Source organism: Polypterus senegalus, unplaced genomic scaffold (genome assembly GCF_016835505.1).
Source record: "Polypterus senegalus isolate Bchr_013 unplaced genomic scaffold, ASM1683550v1 scaffold_820, whole genome shotgun sequence".
Taxonomy (NCBI): domain Eukaryota; kingdom Metazoa; phylum Chordata; class Cladistia; order Polypteriformes; family Polypteridae; genus Polypterus; species Polypterus senegalus.
Window position 1 is genome coordinate 82,525 of NW_024382036.1, and position 23,607 is coordinate 106,131.

The 23,607-nt window shown below is 38.9% G+C and overlaps 1 protein-coding gene across 1 annotated transcript in view; it reads left to right on the top strand.

Moving 5' to 3' along the window:
- Positions 1 to 23,433, top strand: part of LOC120520979 (butyrophilin subfamily 1 member A1-like) — a gene marked incomplete at its 3' end in the record, with an annotated part of 39,981 nt that extends 16,548 nt beyond the window's left edge. Inside the window, exons 2-6 of the mRNA XM_039742914.1 lie at positions 9,518 to 9,589; positions 9,996 to 10,343; positions 20,189 to 20,470; positions 23,217 to 23,321; positions 23,407 to 23,433. Of these exons, the coding sequence (XP_039598848.1) occupies positions 9,520 to 9,589; positions 9,996 to 10,343; positions 20,189 to 20,470; positions 23,217 to 23,321; positions 23,407 to 23,433 (832 nt within the window). The remainder of the gene's footprint in view (positions 1 to 9,517; positions 9,590 to 9,995; positions 10,344 to 20,188; positions 20,471 to 23,216; positions 23,322 to 23,406) is intronic.
- Between the last annotated feature and the right edge of the window lie 174 nt (positions 23,434 to 23,607).

Here is a 23,607-nt window from a genome sequence, read left to right on the forward strand (position 1 = left end):
CACTGTGGCAACCCCTAACGGAAGCAGCTGAAAGAAGAAGAAAAAGAAGGTGCAGTGAGAGTAACAATGCTAAAGCAGCTATTGTATTTAGTTTGTTTTGACCATTCCGTGGACCATTATATTGTTACAGGTTAATTACAATCAGATGCATTAAACTAATAAACAATATGCGGTTAATTTCAGTGTACTGTATTTATAAAGTCGTGTCAGGGTTGTGGATCTGAAAAAGAAAGATAAACCACACAGGAACAGTAGCACTGCTTTGACGCTGGGTGCCACCAGTCTGCAAAACCGAGCGGAGAACTTGCGTACGACAAGGTATGAGGTACCGTGGAAAAGTGCGTGGCTTTATGCTAAGTTGAGGTTATATACATCGCGATTTGAACATGGAAACTTTCTTACGCAACATTTCTGTATGTACGCACTCTTTATTAATGAGGTCACTGGTGATTGTATAAATATGACAGTTCACAGCCACCTGTTAGTTCAGACCCACAGTCAAATGGTCTAGGTGAAAGAACTGTTCAGACCAGCAAGACTTTACCTTATTGGGTCAGCACCTATGCATACAGAGACACTGGTGAGGGGCTACTTCTTCTTGCCCACTCAGGTCTGCCAGTGAATAGCGGATGGTGATGTCACCTCTGTGTGGTATCAAGTCTCAATCCAGACTCTTCTCCTGTGTAGATCCTAGTAGGTTGACTGAGCTGCCCACCTCGATCCATACTGCTGTCTCATTCAATGTTTTCAAGAAGCAATTGAAGACCCATCTGTTCTGAGAATATATGTTGAATTGATTGAAAAAAAATGCTCTGTGATATTTACATTTTAGGTTAATTTTTTTGTTAGATTACATTTAACTGCTTTATCTATTGTAACCTATGTAACTTATTGTAATGTTAGTAGTTATTACATCTTTTCACTTGTGGCAATCAACTTTTGTTACCCGTCCTACTGCGCTTGCTGAACAAACAGGCCGTGCCTCGTGTTACTCAATTATGTTTACCTCTTTTGAAAGTCGCTTTGGATAAAAGTGCCTGCCAAGCAAATAACTCTTATATAGAGATCCTTAAATACTGGAACAACAACACGTATCTCTATAGCTCACCCTCATACAAAGAATGAAGTTCTAAGTGCTTTACAAGGGAAAGTTACAAGACAAAGAAAAAAAAAAATAAGATTAGGTAAGAATATTAATGAAAGTATAAAGAAATAAATCCACGCAATCTGATAAAATATAAATCTATAATTAGTAGAAGGGTAGCGTTCTTATATTAAATACCATACTTTACGTCTCTACAAATGAGTCCAGTGATAGAGTCAGATAGCCAGGAGGACAAAAAAAAAAACACTCCAGTTAAGCTGAAGAAAAACAAAAACCAAATCTGCAGGGGCTCAAGGGGGGCTAAAAGACCAGTCAGCCCCTACTTGGCATTCTACTGGAGCTAGCGTAAATGTTTTCAAGTCATAAGAAGATTCAATGAAGTGGGTCTCATGGACAGATGGGGCACCCGCCTTCATTCCTGTATTACAGGTGGCTGCACACTGACTTGATCTGGTGGTGATGATGGTGCAAAACGCCACCACAGAAGAAGTAGAGAAAAGCAGAACACACCAAGCTGGGCCAATTAACATCCATCACTGATTCTAAATTGGTCCTGTGTGAAACAGCTAAGGTTTGTGAGAATAGGAAGAAAAAACAGCTTTACTGCTTTAAATCAGGTGTAAACAGAAACTGATAAAGACACCTACTAAAAATAAGAGAAAGGATGATCATCTGAGCCATACTGGGTGTACTGGGGGAGATGAATCACAGAGAGCTGGTCAAACTCTGCTTCATCCTTCTTAATCTATCAGTACAGAAGCCTCTTGGTTTTCTACTGTTGTATTGCAAATGGTGGTTAGGAGAGTCCCTGAGACCTTGTAGACTCAAATGAATGACACCTTACAGTTCATTGGTACAAAAATGGATACCGTTTACTTCTACAAAGTCTCTTCATGATTCTTTATCCCAGTGCTTTGAAAGTTAAGCCCACATGCAAGGCTCTTTCTAGAAAGTACTAACGCACATTCAATGAACAGCAAGGGACTGCATAAGCCTTTATAGGATGGGGGGGCTGTAATACTACATTTTTTCTTTATGTCACTGTATCTGGACAATACTGTTATGAGTTTTATTCACATGTGCATGTTAACTGTGGCACACAGAGGCTCAGCAGTTAGAATTGCTGACCAAGCATTGGATTAGATAGCCAAAGACAACTGGAGGCTTGTATAGTCAGCTTAAACACAGGTTAGGGTATTTCTGTCCTCTATCAGCACAAACCTTCTTTCCTTCTTGGGAGAATGAGAATCGACATGTAAGCACTATGATATTTCTGTATTTTGTGGGAGAGGAATTCAGCCCTTGTTTGGAAACGAGAAGACCAGCAAATGAAGCAAGAACCATATAAAAGGTCTGGACAGTGGCCAGACCCTTCGAGGCTGTGCCAACAATAGGTGTTGGAAACCCTCCCAGCGTAGGGACGGAAAAAATGGCTGACTGTGTTGATCCAGATTCCCACCTGGATAAAGTCTGTCCATATGCCTCCCGTCTGTAACGCGTAAAACGCCAGTAAATGTAAGCTAAAAGATATTTTGTCTCATGTGATTCTTGTACCGTAATCACTATGGGAGGGATATCGCCTTTTCTGGTATATTATGATATTGTTTAATTATTTAATAAGCCACAATATTAAAAGAACACATTTCCAAGAGAGCTAATGCCTCTGCAGGAAACATAATGGCGTAGTCGGCAGGATTGTGGCTACATTAATAATTATATTATTATATATTAATTATAATATTTTATATATATATTAAACATATGCTTACACTGATGAATGGGAGGCTCGGTAATAATATTTGATATATATATTTCGATTGGTTGCGCGCACGGTCATGGACTCCGGCCGAGAATTAAAACTGCCTTAACATGCCTGGCCTGATTAATTTATCCCATCAAAAGACAAGAGGCGGACTTGTCAAACTCGGCACAGTGCATGAGGCTGGAAAGAAAGCCCGACATCTGTCGGCGAATCGTGGTAGCGCCTGCTACCTACGGTATGAGAGTGAACTTTAAGGTTGGACTTTTAAGTTTAACGCATAAGTGGGACTAAAATTGGACAAAATAAATGGAATACAACAAGATTGAAACTGATGGCACGAGACTGGCTGGCCAGTAAAATGAAACGGCACTCACAGGGGCAGCACAGATTAATTAATGGCCGTCGAAGCCCAAAATCTACCTAGAAAAGTAAATGCCGTGTTGGGAAACACGTATTTACAATAAATTACATCGCTAGCCTTTAGAAAACAATATTGAAGGCTATAAAGAACGCGCGTTATTGTATATTAGTTGCGGCAGGCAGACAAGACATGCAGGCATTGCACTCACCTTGCCGTTTGCGTGGTAATTCAGCGGAGCTGAAAAAACTTAAAGATGAAATCAAAGCAACAGCGATAGAATCCATAACGTCTCAATCACGATCGCTAAAATAATTTGTAGAAATCTTTAATGGCATCCAAGCAGCTCGATGCAAAAATACAAGCTTCGTCCACGTGTTACAAGCAGTCTAAAAGACGCCAGCTGTTTCTATCAGTCTACCTACAAGGGTAAAGGTTAAAGGTTTTGGCAAAACCCCACCTATTTTGGTACTTTTAAGAAATTGCCGTGTGTTTAAACACACAGAAATAATTAAATTACCTTTTAAATATAGCTTAAATAACGAACATACTTTATAAGCTAATGTTTAAAAAGAATTTGTAAAACGGTGTACACATATAGCTAAAATGCAAAAGAGCTCGAACAACAAAGTGGAAAAAGAATAAATACATTTGGGGTTAAAACTTACAATAAGAACAATTGGTTTAAAGCAAATCAAAAAGAATGTCTCCACTTTTGTTTAAAACTTATAAACGTGCAAAACATTTTTTCTTTTAAACCCTGATCAAGTTTAAAGGAAAAATACTCTTTAATAATACTAAATAATAAGGGAGACAAGTTCTCACGGATATGTAGCATGTGCCCGATTGTGCATGAATGGAGGTTATGTATTTTGGGAACTCTTAAGGGAATGTATGGTGGCGCAGTGGTTAGCACACTTGCCCGGTGATATGAGATAAAGGTTCAAGCATGTATGTTTTCCTTGTTAAGTCAGAATATTCTTTGTGACCGCATAACTTTTTCTGGGAACACTTTCTTGTTGTGGAATTGTGCTGCGTGATTTCCTCGCGTGGATTTTCTTGTTGTCGCAGAATTTACGGATCGCCAACGGTAATACGTTACCCTCGTTTGACGCTGAGTCGTGATGTTCGCCACGAAAATTCCATGATCTGGAAAATAGCGTATGAAACTGAGGTAAGAAGCATTCCTAATATTTTCAGTAATATCAGCTTGCGGCCTGAGATGTTGTTTGATTAATAATAAGCATGAAGGAAAAGACGTGCTTAAGTATGTTGCATGGTGAAACCCTATAGATAAACAAAAAAGCACAACCTCGAGTGAGTTTATAGCACGTGTGCTAGAAATCGAGAACTTTATTCTGTGAATGAAGTATTGTTGTAAAAGAGAACGTGAGTATGTGAATACATGTGAAAGAATGAAGCAATTGCCAAATACTGTGTGTAGAAATGACTGAAACGAGTGAAGGTTGATTGTCTGTTCTCTAGTGAACGAATTTCTGCTTTAGCTAAGTAATTCTACTTGGACATGAAGCAGAGTTTAGAATCTAGAAAAGAAAATAAAAGACGAATAAATTATTTTTATTCAGAGTCTGGGGTGGCAGATGCGTGTTTATGTCATTTGTACGTCTGTCTTTCTATGTTCGTCAGCTGACTAAGAATGTTAAACTGTAGAAATGGGAGACGTCCCATATAAGAATATTCAAAGTTAAATGTAATACATGTGAATATCAATAGTGATCATGACTGGTGATTGATAACACAATCTGTGCCTGGTCTGTGTTTTGAAGCCTGCAAACAGATGCAGAGTTTAAATAACGCCATGACTTATTGACCTCGACGAATCTCAGAATAGCTTGTAACATGGTCAGTTAAAGAGAAGAATTTTCAAATCTGAATTTCATGAAAAGTGTTATAAGCATAAAAGTTGCATTTAAAATCTATAGATGTTCTTGTTCTCCAGATTCAGCAAATCCAGTGACCAACGGATGGAAAACACAAACTATGTTTTTATACAAGTTGCAAAAAATAGCTTAATAGCAAGTTTGGGCATAGCAATTAGAAATAATCTAATCGTAGGATAGTGAATATTTATCAATCATAAATTAATGAATAGCAGCTATTAGAATAATTTTCTTGCATGCTGATTTAGTGCAAGTGTTAAATGTTTTAATGAAATATGCAAACGAATGAACACTAGACTGATTTCATTCTTTGAAAGAACAGTATAGAGGGTTTACATATTTTGATGTATGACAAATGATTATTATTATTGTCACTTCAGTAATTACAGACTGTATTAGAATTGAAATACATTTATTGATTTGTCTCTGTAAGTGATTAATTTTAGGAAGAGTTGTTATTGCATCAATGTATTAGGTTAATGCTCAGTGATAATGCACATAGCAAAATGGATTATTCAGTTATACATTAGAACCATTGTATATAACATCCTGTTATAAGTTAAGACACTTGGATAACTGAGGCAATGTGTTAATTTTGTGTAATGTATGATCCTACTGAAGAAACATTGTCACTAGCATAGTTTAAATGTATTACTCTATTTCTTACTGTTATTTTATGAGACTGAACTGCGGGTCTAGAATTGTCATTTATAATGCTGCATTTGTATGATACATATGATTGGGAAATAATTGCTTTATGTTATGTATTTGCTCTACCTTCCACCCTTCGCTAGTTTAGCATAGCAAGTAGCTTAAGTTTATCCACTAAATTTAGTGGTTAAAGCCTCTCCATTCAGTGGTAAAGTTTCATGAATGAAGTAACAGGTGGTGTATACACAAACGAAGATTTACAGAGACTGTACTGCGCTAATGACTTTTAATCTGTTGCACATACCTGAGAATAGCTGGTGAAGAAACACTTGCTTTCCAGAGGGAACGGAGTAAAGAACTAAAGAAAGATTGCAAGTCCAGCTACTCAGATTTGATGCCATGAACTAAGACAAGTTTTATGGACTGTGGCAGGGACAGGCTGTAGCCACTGAGGTGATGTGACAGCTGTTGAAGGCTCCCATGAATGACCACTGAATACAGTGCAAGCTTAGAGGGAAGTGCACCTCTGCTAAAAGGGACAGTCACCATGTGTTCATCTTATGAGCTCCCTAATGGCAAAAGGACTGTTTACTTTCTGTTCCAGTAACAACAAACTTTAGTGCCTTGAAGCAGTCACACTTTGTTCAGACGGATCTGCAAAGTTACCAATCTGCAAAGCCACCAAGAAAGAGACTTTGTTAACAAACCACTGAGTTGGACAAGGCATATATATAGCAAGTCTAGGAATATACTTGAAACTATTATAAGAAGGGCTCAAAGGTATGAGGATATGCATGATTTATCAATGATGTGAACTTGTAAATTGGTAACTTGGAATAGAACATCTGATAGTGAAGTTGGGGAGGATAACAGATAGTGAATGAACAATTATGCAATAATACTAGTTAAGAACAATTAATAATCATAGCAATGAAGCTAGAATAGCATCTGAGTTATGTTACAACTATTGTAACTCATAAAGGGATCAGACATCAAAGGGTGGGCACATCTAGCAACATATTGAAGCTAGAAATGATAGAAGTGCCAAAGAATAGTGTAATCCATCAAGATGCTATATAGGATTGTAATATAATCTGATGCTATGACACCCACTGCATGAATTCAGTAATATGTAGACACAACACAGACTATGTAAGAAATAACAGGGCAAAAATCTCCACTAACACCATTGATGAGATATCACTACTTGATAACAGCATGTTAAATGTAACTGTTTGTCCATGTTTACGCTGGTTTTAGATGAATGGTACAGAAGCTATAGTGATACTACATCTCACATGTCCGCAAATGACTTGAAATATTGACACTGTGATGGGGGATCAAGTACCTTTTGTTTTGTGGATATGACTTTCAAATATTGTTTTTTGTCACAGATCCAGTGACAAAGGGTGGCTTGTAATACTACATTTTTCTTTATGTCACTGTATCTGGACAATACTGTTATGAGTTTTATTCACATGTGCATGTTAACTGTGGCACACAGAGGCTCAGCAGTTAGAATTGCTGACCAAGCATTGGATTAGATAGCCAAAGACAACTGGAGGCTTGTATAGTCAGCTTAAACACAGGTTAGGGTATTTCTGTCCTCTATAAGCACAAACCTTCTTTCCTTCTTGGGAGAATGAGAATCGACATGTAAGCACTATGATATTTCTGTATTTTGTGGGAGAGGAATTCAGCCCTTGTTTGGAAACGAGAAGACCAGCAAATGAAGCAAGAACCATATAAAAGGTCTGGACAGTGGCCAGACCCTTCGAGGCTGTGCCAACAATAGGTGTTGGAAACCCTCCCAGCGTAGGGACGGAAAAAATGGCTGACTGTGTTGATCCAGATTCCCACCTGGATAAAGTCTGTCCATATGCCTCCCCGTCTGTAACTGCGTAAAACGTCAGTAAATGTAAGCTAAAAGATATTTTGTCTCATGTGATTCTTGTACCGCCGTAATCACTATGGGAGGGATATCGCCTTTTCTGGTATATTATGATATTGTTTAATTATTTAATAAGCCACAATATTAAAAGAACACATTTCCAAGAGAGCTAATGCCTCTGCAGGAAACAGGGGCAGTAAGAAATAATCATATTTAATAATTCATGCTGAAAAATGAATAAAAAGGGCAAAGAAAAAGAACATAAACATAAGCCAAGAAGGAACCTGGCCAAAAAAGGACACAACCCCCTTCTCAAGGAGTGGTTTCCAGACACCCTAAACTACATCCAAAAATGTTTGCATTTTTTTTGGGCCCACCAGATTGGAAAGCTTTGGCCTGGCAGGACAAATTAAGTGAGAAGACTTTAGTCCAATGAGGATGACTTGATAGTTGGCAGACCACTACATGGTGACAAAAAGGGCAATACAAAAACAAGGTAAGAGGTCAGGTTTGGTCCTCTTGGATTCCAGACCCCTTTGATGGAGTGGTGCCCACCTGGAAGCTCTTAGAAGAAGCCCCAGATTCAGGTGAGTTAGGCAGCAGAGCAGGTACCACCTGAGGACACACAGGTAGCACAGCACTCCCTCCTGAGAATGGCAAAAGGCACACATGGTGTACCATCCTGGGACTGTAGACAACAGCTCACAAGTATTGCATCCATGGGGTGCAAGAAACTTAGGCAATCAAAACTTGGGGTCCAGGCAACAAGGTCAACAATCAATAAAGCACTTGATGAAACTGAAGGTAAAAGCTTCTTGATGACAGCAGGTTGTGTTGGAGTGGGCGACACAATGCAGGAAACAGAAAAATGGGTTCAAATGAGACAGAAGAACAGACTGGAGATGGAGGATCAAATAATTCAACAGCATAGAAATTAGTGAAATACTGTAGCAGGGTCAGAAGAAAACAGGAGTGGGTGGTTTAAATGAAGAAGGAACCATCTGGTGGTTCTACGGCAGAAACAGCAAGCCCAGGTGTAGCTCCTGTACAAAATTCAGCTTAAAATGCAAGACTTGGAGGGAAAACAGAGGAGGTGTTTGGGTCAGATGATTAGACATTTAAATTTAGAAACAGCAGCAGCAGATTAACTCGATTCAGCCCTGGGCGAGTATTTGTCCAACAAGTACTGGATATTAGTTTCATATATTTAGTACGAAAAAGTTAGTTCATGAAAATAATCATCACATCCTCCAAATGTAGAATCCTGGCCAAAAAGAATGAAGCCTTTAAGAGTTTCTGTCCAACTTCTTGTAAATGGTGATAATCATGGATCCGAGTTGTAGACAGTCACATATCTTTCAGAGCCACACTCCTCCCATGTCATCCAGGGACTTCATAAAACGTAGTTCTGGCTGTGCAGACCTTTTTTGCTTTATAGTGGCGGCTAATTCTGTTGTGATTCTGTCACCACAAAAGAACAAAAATGGATGAGCCTTTCAAAAAGACCCTCAAAAAACAGTACATCAATATCTCTCTATTATAAAAAAAAATCTTGGAAGTCTTGGAAGGAGACGATTCGTGATCTTCTCGGAAGACAATTCGACGTTCCACAAGACAGGGCAGGGTCACCAAAGGACCATTGCTGTACAGGCTTTTAAATGATCAACGCGCAGCGCGACAAGCAGAACAAGCAGCCAGGCAGCGGCAGCAGCAGCAGCAGCAAGCCAGCAGATAAAATAAATAATAATTTTAGAAGAGCAGATCCATGGCACCATCCTGTTTGCTTTATAAGAGTGCCTGTCTTATGTGTGATGATGTTTTTTTTTACCAAGATTTCATTGTTTTTCAGCTATGAAGGTCCAGAATGGATGGAGCTGCTCTGTGTTCTTTCTGCTCTACATGACACACGTCACCAGGACACGTATGTGTTTTTATGGTTTGTGATTCTGCTTTGGCTCAGAAGATGTGTTGCCTTTAAAAAGAATTGGTGTCCATTTCTATCACAGCAGACATTTCTTGTACCTCACAAGATTGTTCATCTTTTGGTGGCTCCACTTCAACTCTTTCCATATCATGATCTTCATCTCCTGAACAGAGAATTTGAGTGGCAGGCAATTTAATGTTGAGGATGAAGTTCAAATCTGTCAGTAGGGCAGACAAATTAAAAATATAAACTGTTTAAAATTTGGGAAACTTGGAAGAGGACAGAAGAGAATTTAGTCTTCATGTGAACCCTAAAGAGCCTTGTTGATTGATTTAAATGGGCTTGTTGTCATTAACTGACTCCATCCTGATGCTCACTGTGGCTGTTTGTGGTTTCTTTTCAGAGAAGTTTGATGTCATTGGACCTTCTACTGACATTTTTGCTCTTCTTGGTGAAGATGTCACCCTACCTGCCACACTGTCACCGCCACTCAGTGCTCAGGGGTTTGAGGTGAGGTGGGTTCGAAATGACTTGCAGTCTGTGGTACTCTTATACTGGAATCTTCAAATTAGACCTGAGCATCGGATGTTGGTCTATAAGGGGAGAACTTCACTTTTCCCAGAAGAACTCGTGAGTGGAAATGTGTCTCTGAGACTCCAGGATGTCCGTGTCTCTGATAGTGGTCTCTACAGATGTTTAGTGACCTCTGAACGATGGAATGAGGATACTCACCTCACTCTGAATGTTGAAGGTATTTCTAAATTTCCATTTCCTTTTTGCTGCGTCCCCCATCACTCTAATGACTGTAATGTGTCCCAGTGATGTGGCCCTTGTGTGTGGAGGCCATTTCATGGTTCTATTTTTGGTAACACAGATTCTTGGATGATTTTATCCACTGAAGTTCATGATAAAGTTTCATTTCCAGTACACCATCTGAGTCCTTGTCAAATATTTTAATGACCAAACCCACTGATTTTCTCTTTCTCATCCTAAACCCAACTGTGCTCCTTTATGTCTGCCTACATGAATGTGATTGTAAAGTTGATTATTAAAACAGGCTGCAGTCTCATCTTCTCAGTCTCGGGTCACTTTATAGCACCCGTTGCTGATTTATTTCACTACAGTCTGACATTGTGTTTTCAGTCAATTAACCCGTCCTGTATAGTTCTATGGATTGTACTGAGAGTTGGGGGCTACGTGTTGTCTGTGTGTGAAACTTCATTTTAGTTATCACTAAGGGGCTGGGTAGAATTCTTCAAAAATTTTTCACTTTAATTTTTTTTTTCGTTTGTACAAAGGGCACATTGTGAATGATGGGTATGGGGTGTGTGTCTCAGCACTGGGTGTCACGCAGCTCAGCGGTAGGACAGAAGATAAGTAATCAGCGAGCTTCATATCGGGGACTAAGATGCTAGTAGTAAAGGAATATGAGTTAAGTCAGGTAAATCACCCTCTAGATGGCACACATTGGAGCTAAGAGTAGGGCAAGGGCAAAGAGCACATTTGAAAAGGAGGACATTTAAGAACTCACAGTGCTGATAGTGACATTGGCTAGGAGGAAAGGAAGTGACAAAGAGACGTTTTAGACAAATGGACATGAAAGTCAGGTAAGAAATAAAAACAGCAGAAGGAAGGAAGCAGTGAGTGTACCTTAAACAGGGGAGTAGAGGGGTGCAGTAAGTATTAAACAGGTCATTTGTTACTTTAACCTCGTCAAGTGCATTCAATTTTAAAAAGGGATTAACTGTCACCCAAGCAGATTTTAATCATGAGGCCAGAACAACTTTGTGGACTTTTTGGAAGCTGGCATCAGAAGGATCTGTTCCCAGGTGATCTGTGTCTGTGGAGATGGAGGTCACAGGTTTGTGTTGTAATAAAGTATTTGCAGATCTTGCTCAGGTCTCCCTTAGAAAGGAAGCATGCACCCCCACTGTGGCACAGGGGTACACTGTAGACCAGTGAAGAGGAAATAGGTGGGTCATAGTAACACAGGTAAATTCATGGAAAAATGGTTAAGGAAAAGACTGAGCAGAACATGTCTAGAACAGGATTTCAACATGGGATCAGACAAAGAGGTTTGTGTTTGACTAACAAGCTGGAATTCGTGAAGGAAGCAAAAAATGAAAACAATCAGAGTGATGCAAATTAAATATTTATCTTGACTTTAGAAGGCTTTTGATAAAGTGCCATATGAAAAGTTAGTGATCAAACTAAAACAAGTGGGAATTCAGGGCATGGTCTGTAGGTGGGTACAAAATTGGCTCAAATTTGGTGTCCCTCAGGAGTTGGTGCTACTGCCGCTATTATTTTTAATATACATTAATAATCTGACAAGAATATAATCAATAAGGGGGTTAAGTTTGCAGATTATTCCAAAGTAGGTGGATTGCCAAATAATCAAGAATCCATTAAATTATCAAAGAGAATTGGAGAAAATACAGGTTGAGAAGATTTGTGGCAAATAAAATTTAATGTCAGTAAATGTAACGCATTACACATCGGTAGTAAAAATGTGAGGCTTGAATACAAAATTGGAAGCCTGAAAAGTACACCTTATGAGATTGATTTAGGAGTCACAGTGGAGTCATCACTAACTACATCCAGACATGGATAGAAGTGAGAAGGAAGGCTAATAAGGTTTTAGGTTATCTAGCACCCTGATGTGTGGAGTACAAATTTTGGCTCTATTAAAAAACACACAGAAGATGAAAAGTTGGACTAAAGTCTTCACATATTATACACTTTTACGTCATTATTAGTATAACATGGAAAAAGTTTCTGCTTTAGGTATGTGTTCGGCATTTCTTGCATTTCTTGCATTTCCTTTCATCCTACATTTACACAGATCATTGCAGACACTGAACACTCTTGAAATACGTGTGTTACAAATAGCGATCTATTATTTACCCTGTAAAGCTCCAGGTACCTCACTCACAGATAGTCAAGGTTTGAGCTGGGAGAGCTTTCTGCCCTTTCTGTGGCGATCGGTAATAGGATAGCAGGCTGCTTGTGCTTATTGACACATTTACAAAACAAAAGACGCTGATGGAAAAGTGTGAAGGAATTTAAGGTGGTCCCAGATTATGAGTTTTTTCGTTGGCTTCAGAGATTCTAGTGTTAAGTCATATAACACACTAGTGAGGCCTCATCTGGAGTGCTATGTACACTTTTGGTCTCCATATTACAAAAATGATATTGAAGTGCTGGATAAAGTTCAGAGACTCAGAAGTATGAGCTGTGAAGAGAAACAAGTTGAAACATTTCACTTTATGAAAACAGAGATTAATAGGTGTATGGTGTCCATTTTAGGATTCTCATCATTTTTCATTTCTCCAGTCATCAAACATCATTGTTACTCTGCGTCAGGTCTCATTAGTCGCACATCACTATTCAGTTGTCTCTCTTCTGGTATCACTTGTCACTATTCAGGAGTCACTTATCACACATCACTCCTCAGTTCTCAGTTTCCACTCATCAGGCATCAGTCGTCACTCTTAATTTTCTGTGTTTTTAATGGAGCCAATCAGCAGGGTGAGTGACGACTAGGGGGCGTGCAGAATGTAGATTAATAACATGCAAATGCAGCTCATTGGTTTAATGAAATATCAACCAAATACTTCCTCTTTGTTGCCATTGCTATATCAGCATGGCATGGATAATAAGATGCACAATTATTAGAAATAAAATTTGATTAATTTATGAGTTTGCAAAAACAGAGACAGTTGCAAGGGGTAAATCGACTTTCTATCTCCTAAGTGACATCAAAGTGGAAAGAAGGATACTTGATGAAAATTGCAAAGAATGAGAACCTCATCAATTGCAGAGACTATAAAGGGATTGTGATCTTATTCACGGCAGGGAAAGTCTTCAACAGAATTATACTGAACAGAGTGAGGGATCAAGTAGATGCAGAACTATGAGATCAACTGGATGGCTTTCACAAAGAAAGACTCAGTACAGAACAGACTGCAACTTTGCGAAATATCATTGAACAATCCCAGGAATTAAATTTTATTGACTTTGAGAAGGCTTTTGACATTCTGGATAGAGCTACCCTCTGGAATCTTCTCTGTCAATAAGAACTACCAACCAAACTGGTGAACCTCATCAAGAATTCATATGAAGGAATGACTTATAAATTAGTCCACAGAGGACAACTTACCGACCCTTTTGAGGTGAAAACTGGTGTTCATTAAGGACACCTGCTCTCCCCATTTATTTTTTTACCTGCCATAGACTGCATTATGAAGACCACACAGCAGGACACCATTCACACAGCTTGAAGGTCTCGATTTTGCTGGTGATATTGCATCTGTCCAGGGATGACCGTTTGCTGTCCCCCCCCTAACTATATAATATGATCTGATTAAATTAATGTTTGTGTATTGACACTACAAGATGATTCATTAACACAGCAAGAGACACAAAGACTTTGACCTGAACATTTGCCTAATGCATTGCTAAGGATGGAAGTCACAATGAAACAAAGTGCTCTAACCCATGCATAATTAACCAACCCGGAACTGCATGTTGCTTATTTCTTATTTTTTACTTGAGAGATGATAGCTTGTTCCTACAAGATGGAAATTATCTTGTGCATACAAAATATTATGTCATACTTACTTATGTCTATAACCCCTATTGGGGCAAAGGCCATCAATCAGGGTCCGTCATATATCTCGATCCTGGGTCTTTCTTTTCAAGGGTCTCCAGGTGTGATTCTAAGCCTTTAAGCCAGGTGTTTTATACTGACCCATTTTCGCTTGTTTGATGGTTGTATGTATAAGAAATGACCTTGTGCAGATGAAATATCTTGTACTTCGGAGACAGAAAGCCAGTTTACAACTTACAACAGTCTCTGTTTGCAACCTCATAAATAAATCAAAATTGTATTTACAGTAATCCCTCGCTATATCGCGCTTTGACTTTCGCGGATTCACTCTATCGTGGATTTTAAATGTAAGCATATCTAAATACATATCACAGATTTTTCGCTGGTTCGCGGATTTCTGTGGACAATGGGTCTTTTCATTTATGGTACATGCTTCCTCAGTTTGCCCAGTTGATTTCATACAAGGGACGCTATTGGCGGATGGCTTAGAAGCTACCCAATCAGAGCATGTATTACATATTAACTAAAACTCCTCAATTATATAAGATATGCATCCCGCACGGTGCTTGATTGTTTGCTTTTCTTTGTCTCTCACCCTCTCTGACATTCTCTGCACCTGACGGAGGGGGAGTGAGCAGAGGGGCTGTTTGCACAGAGGCTGTTTGCCTTTCTCAAGTTCTAGTACTATCCGTGTATAGACCTCCTAAATATAACGCGTCGTTTTTTGAGGAATTCTCTGACTTAATGTCAATTTTAATTACTAACTATGACACACTAATAATAGTTGGCGACTTTAATTTTCATATAGATAATCAGTGTGATCTAAAAGTAAAAGAATTTATGAACCTCCTGGATTCTTTTGATTTGAGACAACTCATAAATCAGCCTACACATAAAGCAGGTCATACATTAGACTTAGTGATTACTAAAGGACTGAAAGTTGATATAAAACAGATCATTGATATTGGTGTATCAGACCATTTTCTTCTACTTTTTAATATAGAAATAAAGATAGAAAACATTCATGAGAAGCATATTGTTAAAAAACGCTTCTTTGATTCGGCAAAACTTACAAACATTTTAAGCAATCAGTCCATTTATAGTGCCAGCTATAATAGCGAGGACAATGTAAATAGTAAGGTGGAAAGATTTAATTCTAAAGTGAGAGCTGCTGTTGACATAGTTGCACCTGAAAAGACAGTGAAAAAATCTTCTAGCATTGCTATACCATGGAAGACCCAAAGAGTGTCTGATTTAAAGAGAACATGCAGAGCTGAGCGTCAATGGAGGAAGACTAAACTTACTATCCACCACGAAATATTAAAAGTCAAAATAACAGAATACAATAACACTGTCCGTCTTGAGACGCTGCTATTTCTCCAAGATTATAAATAACAATGCTAGTAATCCCAGAGTCTTATTTTCTACAATTGATCGCCTACTAAACCCAGGTAACTCAAAGGAATGCCTCCTAAGTGCTTCCAGTGAAACCTGTGAGGCTGTCGCTGTATTTTCAATCAAAAATTAATGATATTAGAAATAACATAGTATATCTCCCCAACACTAAGGATCCTCCTAAACCCCAGCATCCTGTTATAAACAAATTAAACTCTTTCACTAGGATAGATTTACCTGATTTACAAAAATAATCTCTCAATTAAAACCCTCCACCTGCGTCCTTGACCCGATACCAACAAGGTTTTTCAAAGAAGTATCAGGCGTGCTAATTGATAATGTTCTGGACATAGTAAATTCGTCACTAGATACTGGGGTCTTCCCAGACTGTCTTAAGACTGCTGTAGTTAAACCCCTACTTAAGAAACATAATCTTGACCCCTCAGCTCTTGAAAATTTTAGACCCATCTCTAACCTGCCTTTCTTAAGTAAAGTTCTGGAGAAGGCAGTCATTATGCAGTTAAATGACCACCTAAATAAACATGCTATTCTTGATAAATTTCAGTCGGGTTTTAGAACAAATCACAGCACAGAAACTGCACTCGTTAAAGTAGTAAATGACTTGCGAGTGAATGCAGACAGAGGCCATTTATCTGTTCTCATCCTCTTAGATCTGAGTGCTGCATTTGACACCATTGATCACAACATTCTTAGAAATCGCCTTAGTCAATGGGTGGGCCTCTCTGGCAGTGTCTTAAATTGGTTTGAATCCTACCTGACAGGGAGAAAATTTTTGTTAGTTGTGGGAATTACAACTCAAGACACATGATATCCGATATGGTGTTCCACAAGGCTCTATCCTGGGTCGCTGTTATTCTCAATCTACATGCTTCCGTTAGGTCAGATTATCTCAGGGCACAACGTGAGCTACCACAGCTATGCTGATGACACACAGCTGTACTTATCAATAGCACCTGATGACCCCGATTCTATTGATTCACTAACACAATGTCTGACTAGTATCTCAGAATGGATGAATAGTAATTTTCTCAAGTTAAATAAAGAAAACTGAAATTTTAGTGATCAGCAATAATGGATACAATGAGGCTATTAGAAATAAACTGGATACATTAGGATTAAAAGTCAAGGCGGAGGTAAAAAGCTTAGGGGTGATTGTTGACTGTAATCTGAATTTTAAATCACATATTAATCAGATCATTAGGACAGCATTTTTCACTTAAGAAACATAAGTAAAGTTAGACCTCTTATATCACTGAAAGATGCTGAGAAATTAGTTCACGCGTTTGTTTTCAGTCGACTAGATTACTGTAACGCACTCCTCTCAGGACTACCCAAAAAAGATATAAATCGTTTGCAACTAGTGCAGAATGCAGCTGCTAGAATCCTAACTAGGAAAAGAAAATCAGAACACATTTCTCCAGTTTTAATGTCACTACACTGGTTACCTGTGTCATTCAGAATTGAATTTAAAATTCTGCTTATGGCTTATAAAGCCTTAAATAATCTCCCCATCTTATATATCGGAATGTCTGACACCTTATATTCCAAATCGTAACCTCAGATCCTCAAATGAGTGTCTCCTTAGAATTCCAAGAACAAAACTTAAAAGAAGTGGTGAGGCGGCCTTCTGCTGTTATGCACCTAAAATCTGGAATAGCCTGCCAATAGGAATTCACCAGGCTGATACAGTAGAGCACTTTAAAACACTGCTGAAAACACATTACTTTAACATGGCCTTTTTATAACTTCATTTTAATCGTAATTTAACTTAATCCTGATACTCTGTATGTTCAATTCCTCACAATAACTATTCATGGTGGCTCTAAAATCGGTACTGACCCCTACTCTCTTTTCTGTTTCTTTTTCCGGTTTCTTTGTGGTGGTGGCCTGCGCCACCTCCACCTACTCAAAGCTTCATGATGCTCAAACAATGATGGATGGATTAAAGGCAGAAGTCTACGTGACCATCATCATCATCAAGCCCTTCCGTGAGAATCCTAAATCCAAAGAGGACTGTTTCATTTATGTTAGGTAGAATGCCCAGAGGGACTGGTCAGGGGTCTCATGGTCTGGAATCCCTACAGATTTTATTTTTCTCCAGCCGTCTGGAGTTTTTTTTGTTTTTTCTGTCCCCCCTGGCCATTGAACCTTACTCTTATTCGATGTTAATGTTGATTTATTTTGTTTTATAATTGTGTCTTTCATTTTTCTATTCTTTAATATGTAAAGCACTTTGAGCTACTGTTTGTATGTAAATGTGCTATATAAATAAATGTTGTTGTTGTAGAGGATACTGACGCTACTCTAAGAAATGCCGCTTTATCGCGGTGCTTCGGCATACTTAAAAACCCAAAAGCACGTATTGATTTTTTGATTGTTTGCTTTAATCTCGCACTCTCTCTGTCTCTCTCTGACGTTCTCTGTGCCTGACGGAGGGGCTGTGAGCAGAGGGGCTGTTTGAACAGAGGCTGTTTGCCTAGTGGATACGGACGCTCCTCTAAGAAATGCCGCTTTATTGCGGTACTTCGGTATACTTAAAAGCACACGTATTGATATTTAGATTGTTTGCTTTTCTTTGCGAGTGCTCTCTCTCTCTCTCTCTCTGAAATTCTCTGCTCCTGATGCGTGCGCTCCTTTGAAGACAAGATATGATTGCATTCTTTTAATTGTGAGAAAGAACTGTCATCTCTGTCTTATCATGAAGCACAGTTTAAACTTTTGACTAACGGGTGTTATTTCATGTCTAGAGGGCCCTAATAATGTTAACAGTTTGGGAGAGTTTATAAGGGCTTAAAATATATAAAAATAACCATACAAACATATGGTTTCTACTTCGTGTATTTTCACCTATCGGTGGGGGTTTGTTCTGGAATGCAACCCCCGCGATCGAGGAGGGATTACTGTATAATGAATGTGTTTGCTATCATCCGTATCATGTGGGCAAAGTAATGGCAACAAAGAGGAAGTATTTGATTGATATTTAAATAAACCAATGAGATGCACTTACATGTTTAGAATCTACTTTCAGTATGCATCCTTTTGTCACTCCTGCTGCTGATTGGCTCTTTTAAAAAAGACAGAAAATGAAAAGTGACGACTGACGCCAGATGAGCAAAAACTGAGTACTGAGGAGTGACGCGTGAGAGTGACTCCTGAATTGTGACGTGCAATTACTGATATGTGATACGGGGTAATACTGATGTTTGATGACTGGAGAAATGATAAATGATGATGTCCTAAAATTATGTGAAGTAACTGGCAAAGTGGATCCTAGTTGTTACTTTAAAGTAAACTCTTCAACAAGAACACAGGGAAACATAGGTTCAAAATGTAAATTTTCATACACCATTTGAAGAACTACAAGCACACACAGAGTAAGTGACCAAGTAGTGTGCTGGAAAGTTGGACTTTACTGATTGTAGCTGCCAAAATAAGGTTCTTTACTTCTTCTCTACTTAAAGATTTTTAAATTCTTATATACGTAAAGATTCTTAGCTTCTTCTTCTGTACGCTTTAGACATACGGCACAGCACATCAATTAAGTGCTGTTTTCTTACATATTTACTTCACACACTCAAAAGGCCGGTAGGCAGGTTGGCACATAGGCATATGCCCAGGCACGGTTTAAAACCTTATGCCTTCCACACCTTACTCAAGGCAAGGCTGTCACTAGCTGAAGATTATTGTTTTAGTCAAAGCTGTTAGAAATGGCAAGGATATACCAATACAATTTTATACACGGGTGTTATAGGAACCTCCCATAGATTATGCATTGTCATCTAGTAAAATATTCATGACTCTTATACAACTAGAAAAATGGCTCTTACACTGATCTTAAAACCTCAAAGTTATTTTATTTCACAGAATCTCAGTGAAAAGCATTGGTGGGGGTGAATGGTCTGTTGTCATCACAATTATTCCAATGTTGTAATGTTCTATATTTTACGTACTGCAGCACCATTAATGGCTCTTACAACCACAAGGTGTTTTACAAATGAAAAATATAATTACTGTTAAATAATAAATGCACAAATAGAGCAACAGAATATGAAACAGAGGAAATACACAAAAACCGAGCAGCAGTAACAGAGACTACAAGAAGCTTTAATGTGATTCTGGCAGATTTTTTATAAAAGGAGCTGTAGAAATCCATAACAGTAACACTATAAAACAAGAAACAAGAGGACAAAGGAACAGGACCACCACAGTGACTACGAGAGGCAGTCCAAACTCTCAGTCATCTCATTCCATGGACTTGCACTCATATTTCTCACCGAGGTCACTTAGTCTCCCCTGTAGAGAGAGAACTGCCTGAATGGCTTTTCATCGGTTGTATTGTGGGTGTGGCCAATTCAAATAGACAGGAATTAACCCAAATGAGACTTTTAACCCTGGATGACCCTCACCATTTCAAACACTGTTACACATTTTAATTGTGAACAACAAAACAGACATAATAATAAGTGTGAGTTAATCGGAAAAAAATGTCTGTTGGAAATTGTATTCTTAATCCAAATGGCTTTCTCTCCCTTAATATGTCACTCATTTTCTGTTTCTTTTACTTTCAGTCATTGGCACTCAGCCCTCCATTTCCATCAGCTCTACAGAAGATCAGCAGACCAGATTGGAGTGCAGCTCTGAGAAGTGGAGCTCTCGACCTGAAGTGACCTGGAGAGACATGAATGGCGTAGATGTTACCTCACAGTCCACCATAACAGTACAACGGAATGATGAGGGTCTCCTCAGGGTGAGCAGTGTCATCCCCATCAAGTGGGAGTTCAATATATTCTCCTGTCTGATGAGAAGTAACACAACCAGACCGGCTTATCAGTCCAAAGTCGGGGTCTATGGTGAGTACTCAGAGGTCACAGACTTACCATGTCATTGACATTACAGCGACTGTGACTTTAACCTCTTAGTATAAAACCTTCATGAATGATCCTCACTTGAGTTGTCACATTAAAATACAAAGAGTAGAAGGTCAGTCAGGCTTAACTTGGTATAAAAACTGAAAACCTATAAGGTAACTGAGAAAACATGAAAAAAAATAAATGTATTTAGAGAATATTTGAGAAAAGCTAAAAAAAAAATCTCACCAAAGTAAATGCTTAGCTATGATGACAACAACACACTGTACCTGAGGTGGACATCACTGGGTGGGCTTGTAATGACAATGGGAAGAAAGTACAATAAGTGAAGGGAAGGAGCAGATGGAGACAGCAGTGAGACGTGGAGGACACACTGCAGTATGATGGTGTGTGACAGGTGTGAGTAGTGAACCACTAGGGGGCAGTAACTACATCATGTGACACTGTGGCCTAATCTGAATGAACAGTCACTGTTACCCCTTTAACATGCCAGATTTGAATCGGGGTGCAAAGCTATAAGAGGCCCAAATGGTCACTGATGTTTTTAGAAAGTTGTCACAAACAGTTGTTATTGGCCAAAACAGATGTACTATTTATTTATGAAGAATTGAGAGGGGGAATCACTGCTACCTCTAATTAGGGGGCAGTAGGAGTCTGACGTTTGTGATTCACCTCTCTGAACTCCTCACTCCTTTATTTCTATCACAATTTTATTTTTTATCTTTACATCCTGTTGAGATTCCTGACTTGATCACCACAAGGTGGCACAAATGACAATACTGTCCATGTATGATATATAGTGTGTGTGTGTGTGTATTATGCAGTTTGTAAAGTCTGTGATTTGTTCATTTGTTACACTGAGTCTACGCTCAATGAAGAGCACAAATGGAAATGAATTAAGTGCCCATCTGAAAGTCATTCTTTACATTGTGATTGTTACTTTTCTATACCCTTTGTCATTTCAGAAAGAATTTTCTTTTGCTTTTTACCTCAAATGTTAAAATTATTAAAAAAAATAAGGAGACTACAGTGTCAGGCATGTTTGATGTGTCATTCTAACTCATCAATTTCTGGTTTGCTAAACTTTAGAAGGAGGTTGTTCACTTGCATTGTAAGAAGGAATTTGAAGAACTCACCCAGGTGACCTCTAGGGTGACAGTGTGCACCTCTAAGGTGGTGTGAGACCTCAGACCACAGAGACAGATACAGGTGGATCACGGCCAGACATAGGCACAAAATGAAGAGCGCGAATTCACGAGGAGCATCAACCTCAGAGCTGGAGCAGTTCAACTTGAAACCAACCACTAAAAAAAGGTTGGATTTGTAGGAGGAGGTCAACTGTTAGGGAGAGTGGAACACACATTTACTCCACTGACAGGAATCTTGTGAAAATCTTGCATAGCATTTTGCCTTCAAATTGCACTGGTGAGGGACATCCTTGGGCATCTGGATGGGCTTCAGACCAGAGTAGTGAGAGGACGAAGTCATATTTGTCCAATTGGAAACAAAGGATACAGAGAATGGCAGGCGGATGCTGTGTAAGACATGAAAAATGTACATCTGTCAAAAGTAAATGTAAATTTGTTAAGGTGATCTTACGTGAAGTTCTTGCACAAGGTCAGGTAAGACTGAGGTGATCTGAAGGTTTAACATCAAATCTTGGCTTCAGGCCTTTTGAAACATCTGGTATCTGTGCCACAGAGTGGGTTACTGGTGAATTGAAGAAGCACCAATGTATTGTGAGGTCTACTCTTTATAATTTAGTTCTTTCTGCTCTCTGTATTCTGAATTCTGCATGGCTGTGGTCTGGTGATTATCACTTTACTCTCTCAGCTCCACCTTCTTTGCCCAGTTGGATCTCTGCATAGCTGTGTCCTCCATGGCCACCCTGGCCACAAATTGTTTTGGTGACCATGTTTAATTCACTGGGCTGAGGAAAATAAGTTTGTGAGGTAGGCATCATTGGGTAAATTTGAGTGGTTTTATATAAACTTCCAATTTTTTTTTTTTTTTTTACTATTATCTATTAAAATAAAAAACTTGGAAAAAAGCCATTTGGTGCTTTCATATTCCATTTGTATTTGCTACAAAAATCTCTGACCATCTTAACATGTAAAACATAATTATTACATGGGTATGAGCACATTTATAATAATAAGAGCCACATTAACTTGTCCAGTGGCTGAGTGCCACCATGATCAGGTGATTTCCACTCAAAAGTGACTGACAGGTCTTTCCACCAATCGCTATTCTTGTTTGGTTGTTCATTTCCTTTCCAGCTCAGTCCTCACCAATTTTCTGCACTCCTCATATTTGGCTCCTCTTTTAATTCTCTACCTCTTGTACCCCAAGACCACTGTATATGGCACTCTGGTTCACAAGTTGGCAGCAACTGGTGTACTGAAGCCTAACTGGGCATGTGGTCACCACCAGTCAGTGTGTAACATTATCTTTGGGCTGTCCTCCATGACAGCTTAGTTTTTATTAAAGATGTTAACAATCCCAGTCCTTCTGAAGCTCATAACCTCTCGTTTCATGGTCACCTGACACTTCATTTGTGTTCTGATTGGTGTTTTTTTTTTGTCACATTTCCCCTTTGGACAGTGCACAGGTATCTGTCATTAAGCTCACTAATCTTTGATGCCTTCTCTCTGCTTTCAGGCCTCACACTTTCCCCTCTTGTTGTGCTTTTCACACTCATAGACGTTTATTCTTCTCTTCTTTTTAGTTTTCTCTCCAAACGTCTCTGGCTGGTCGGTGGTTTTCTGGTTATTGATGGCTCTTTGTGTCACAGCGACTGTGCTGCTCATATTGAAATGGCGAAGAATGAGAGGTGAGTCCAGAAGCTGCTGAATAAAGATGACCCCATTGGTTCATTATGCTCATTTTTACAATATTCCTCCGTTTGTTCTTTCTAGATAAAAAATCAACATACAAGACCAAAGGTAAGGACACGTCAGATAAAATCCTTGATCTTCTGGGGTAGTGCGAGAGCTCAGGTGGTGTAAATCACAAAGTGTCTGACAAATGTGTGACATTACATGACTGAATTGTTAAATGACTTTGATGTGAGACTTCATGTGGACCACAGCCGACAAAAGAGATCAGGGTTCAAGGCT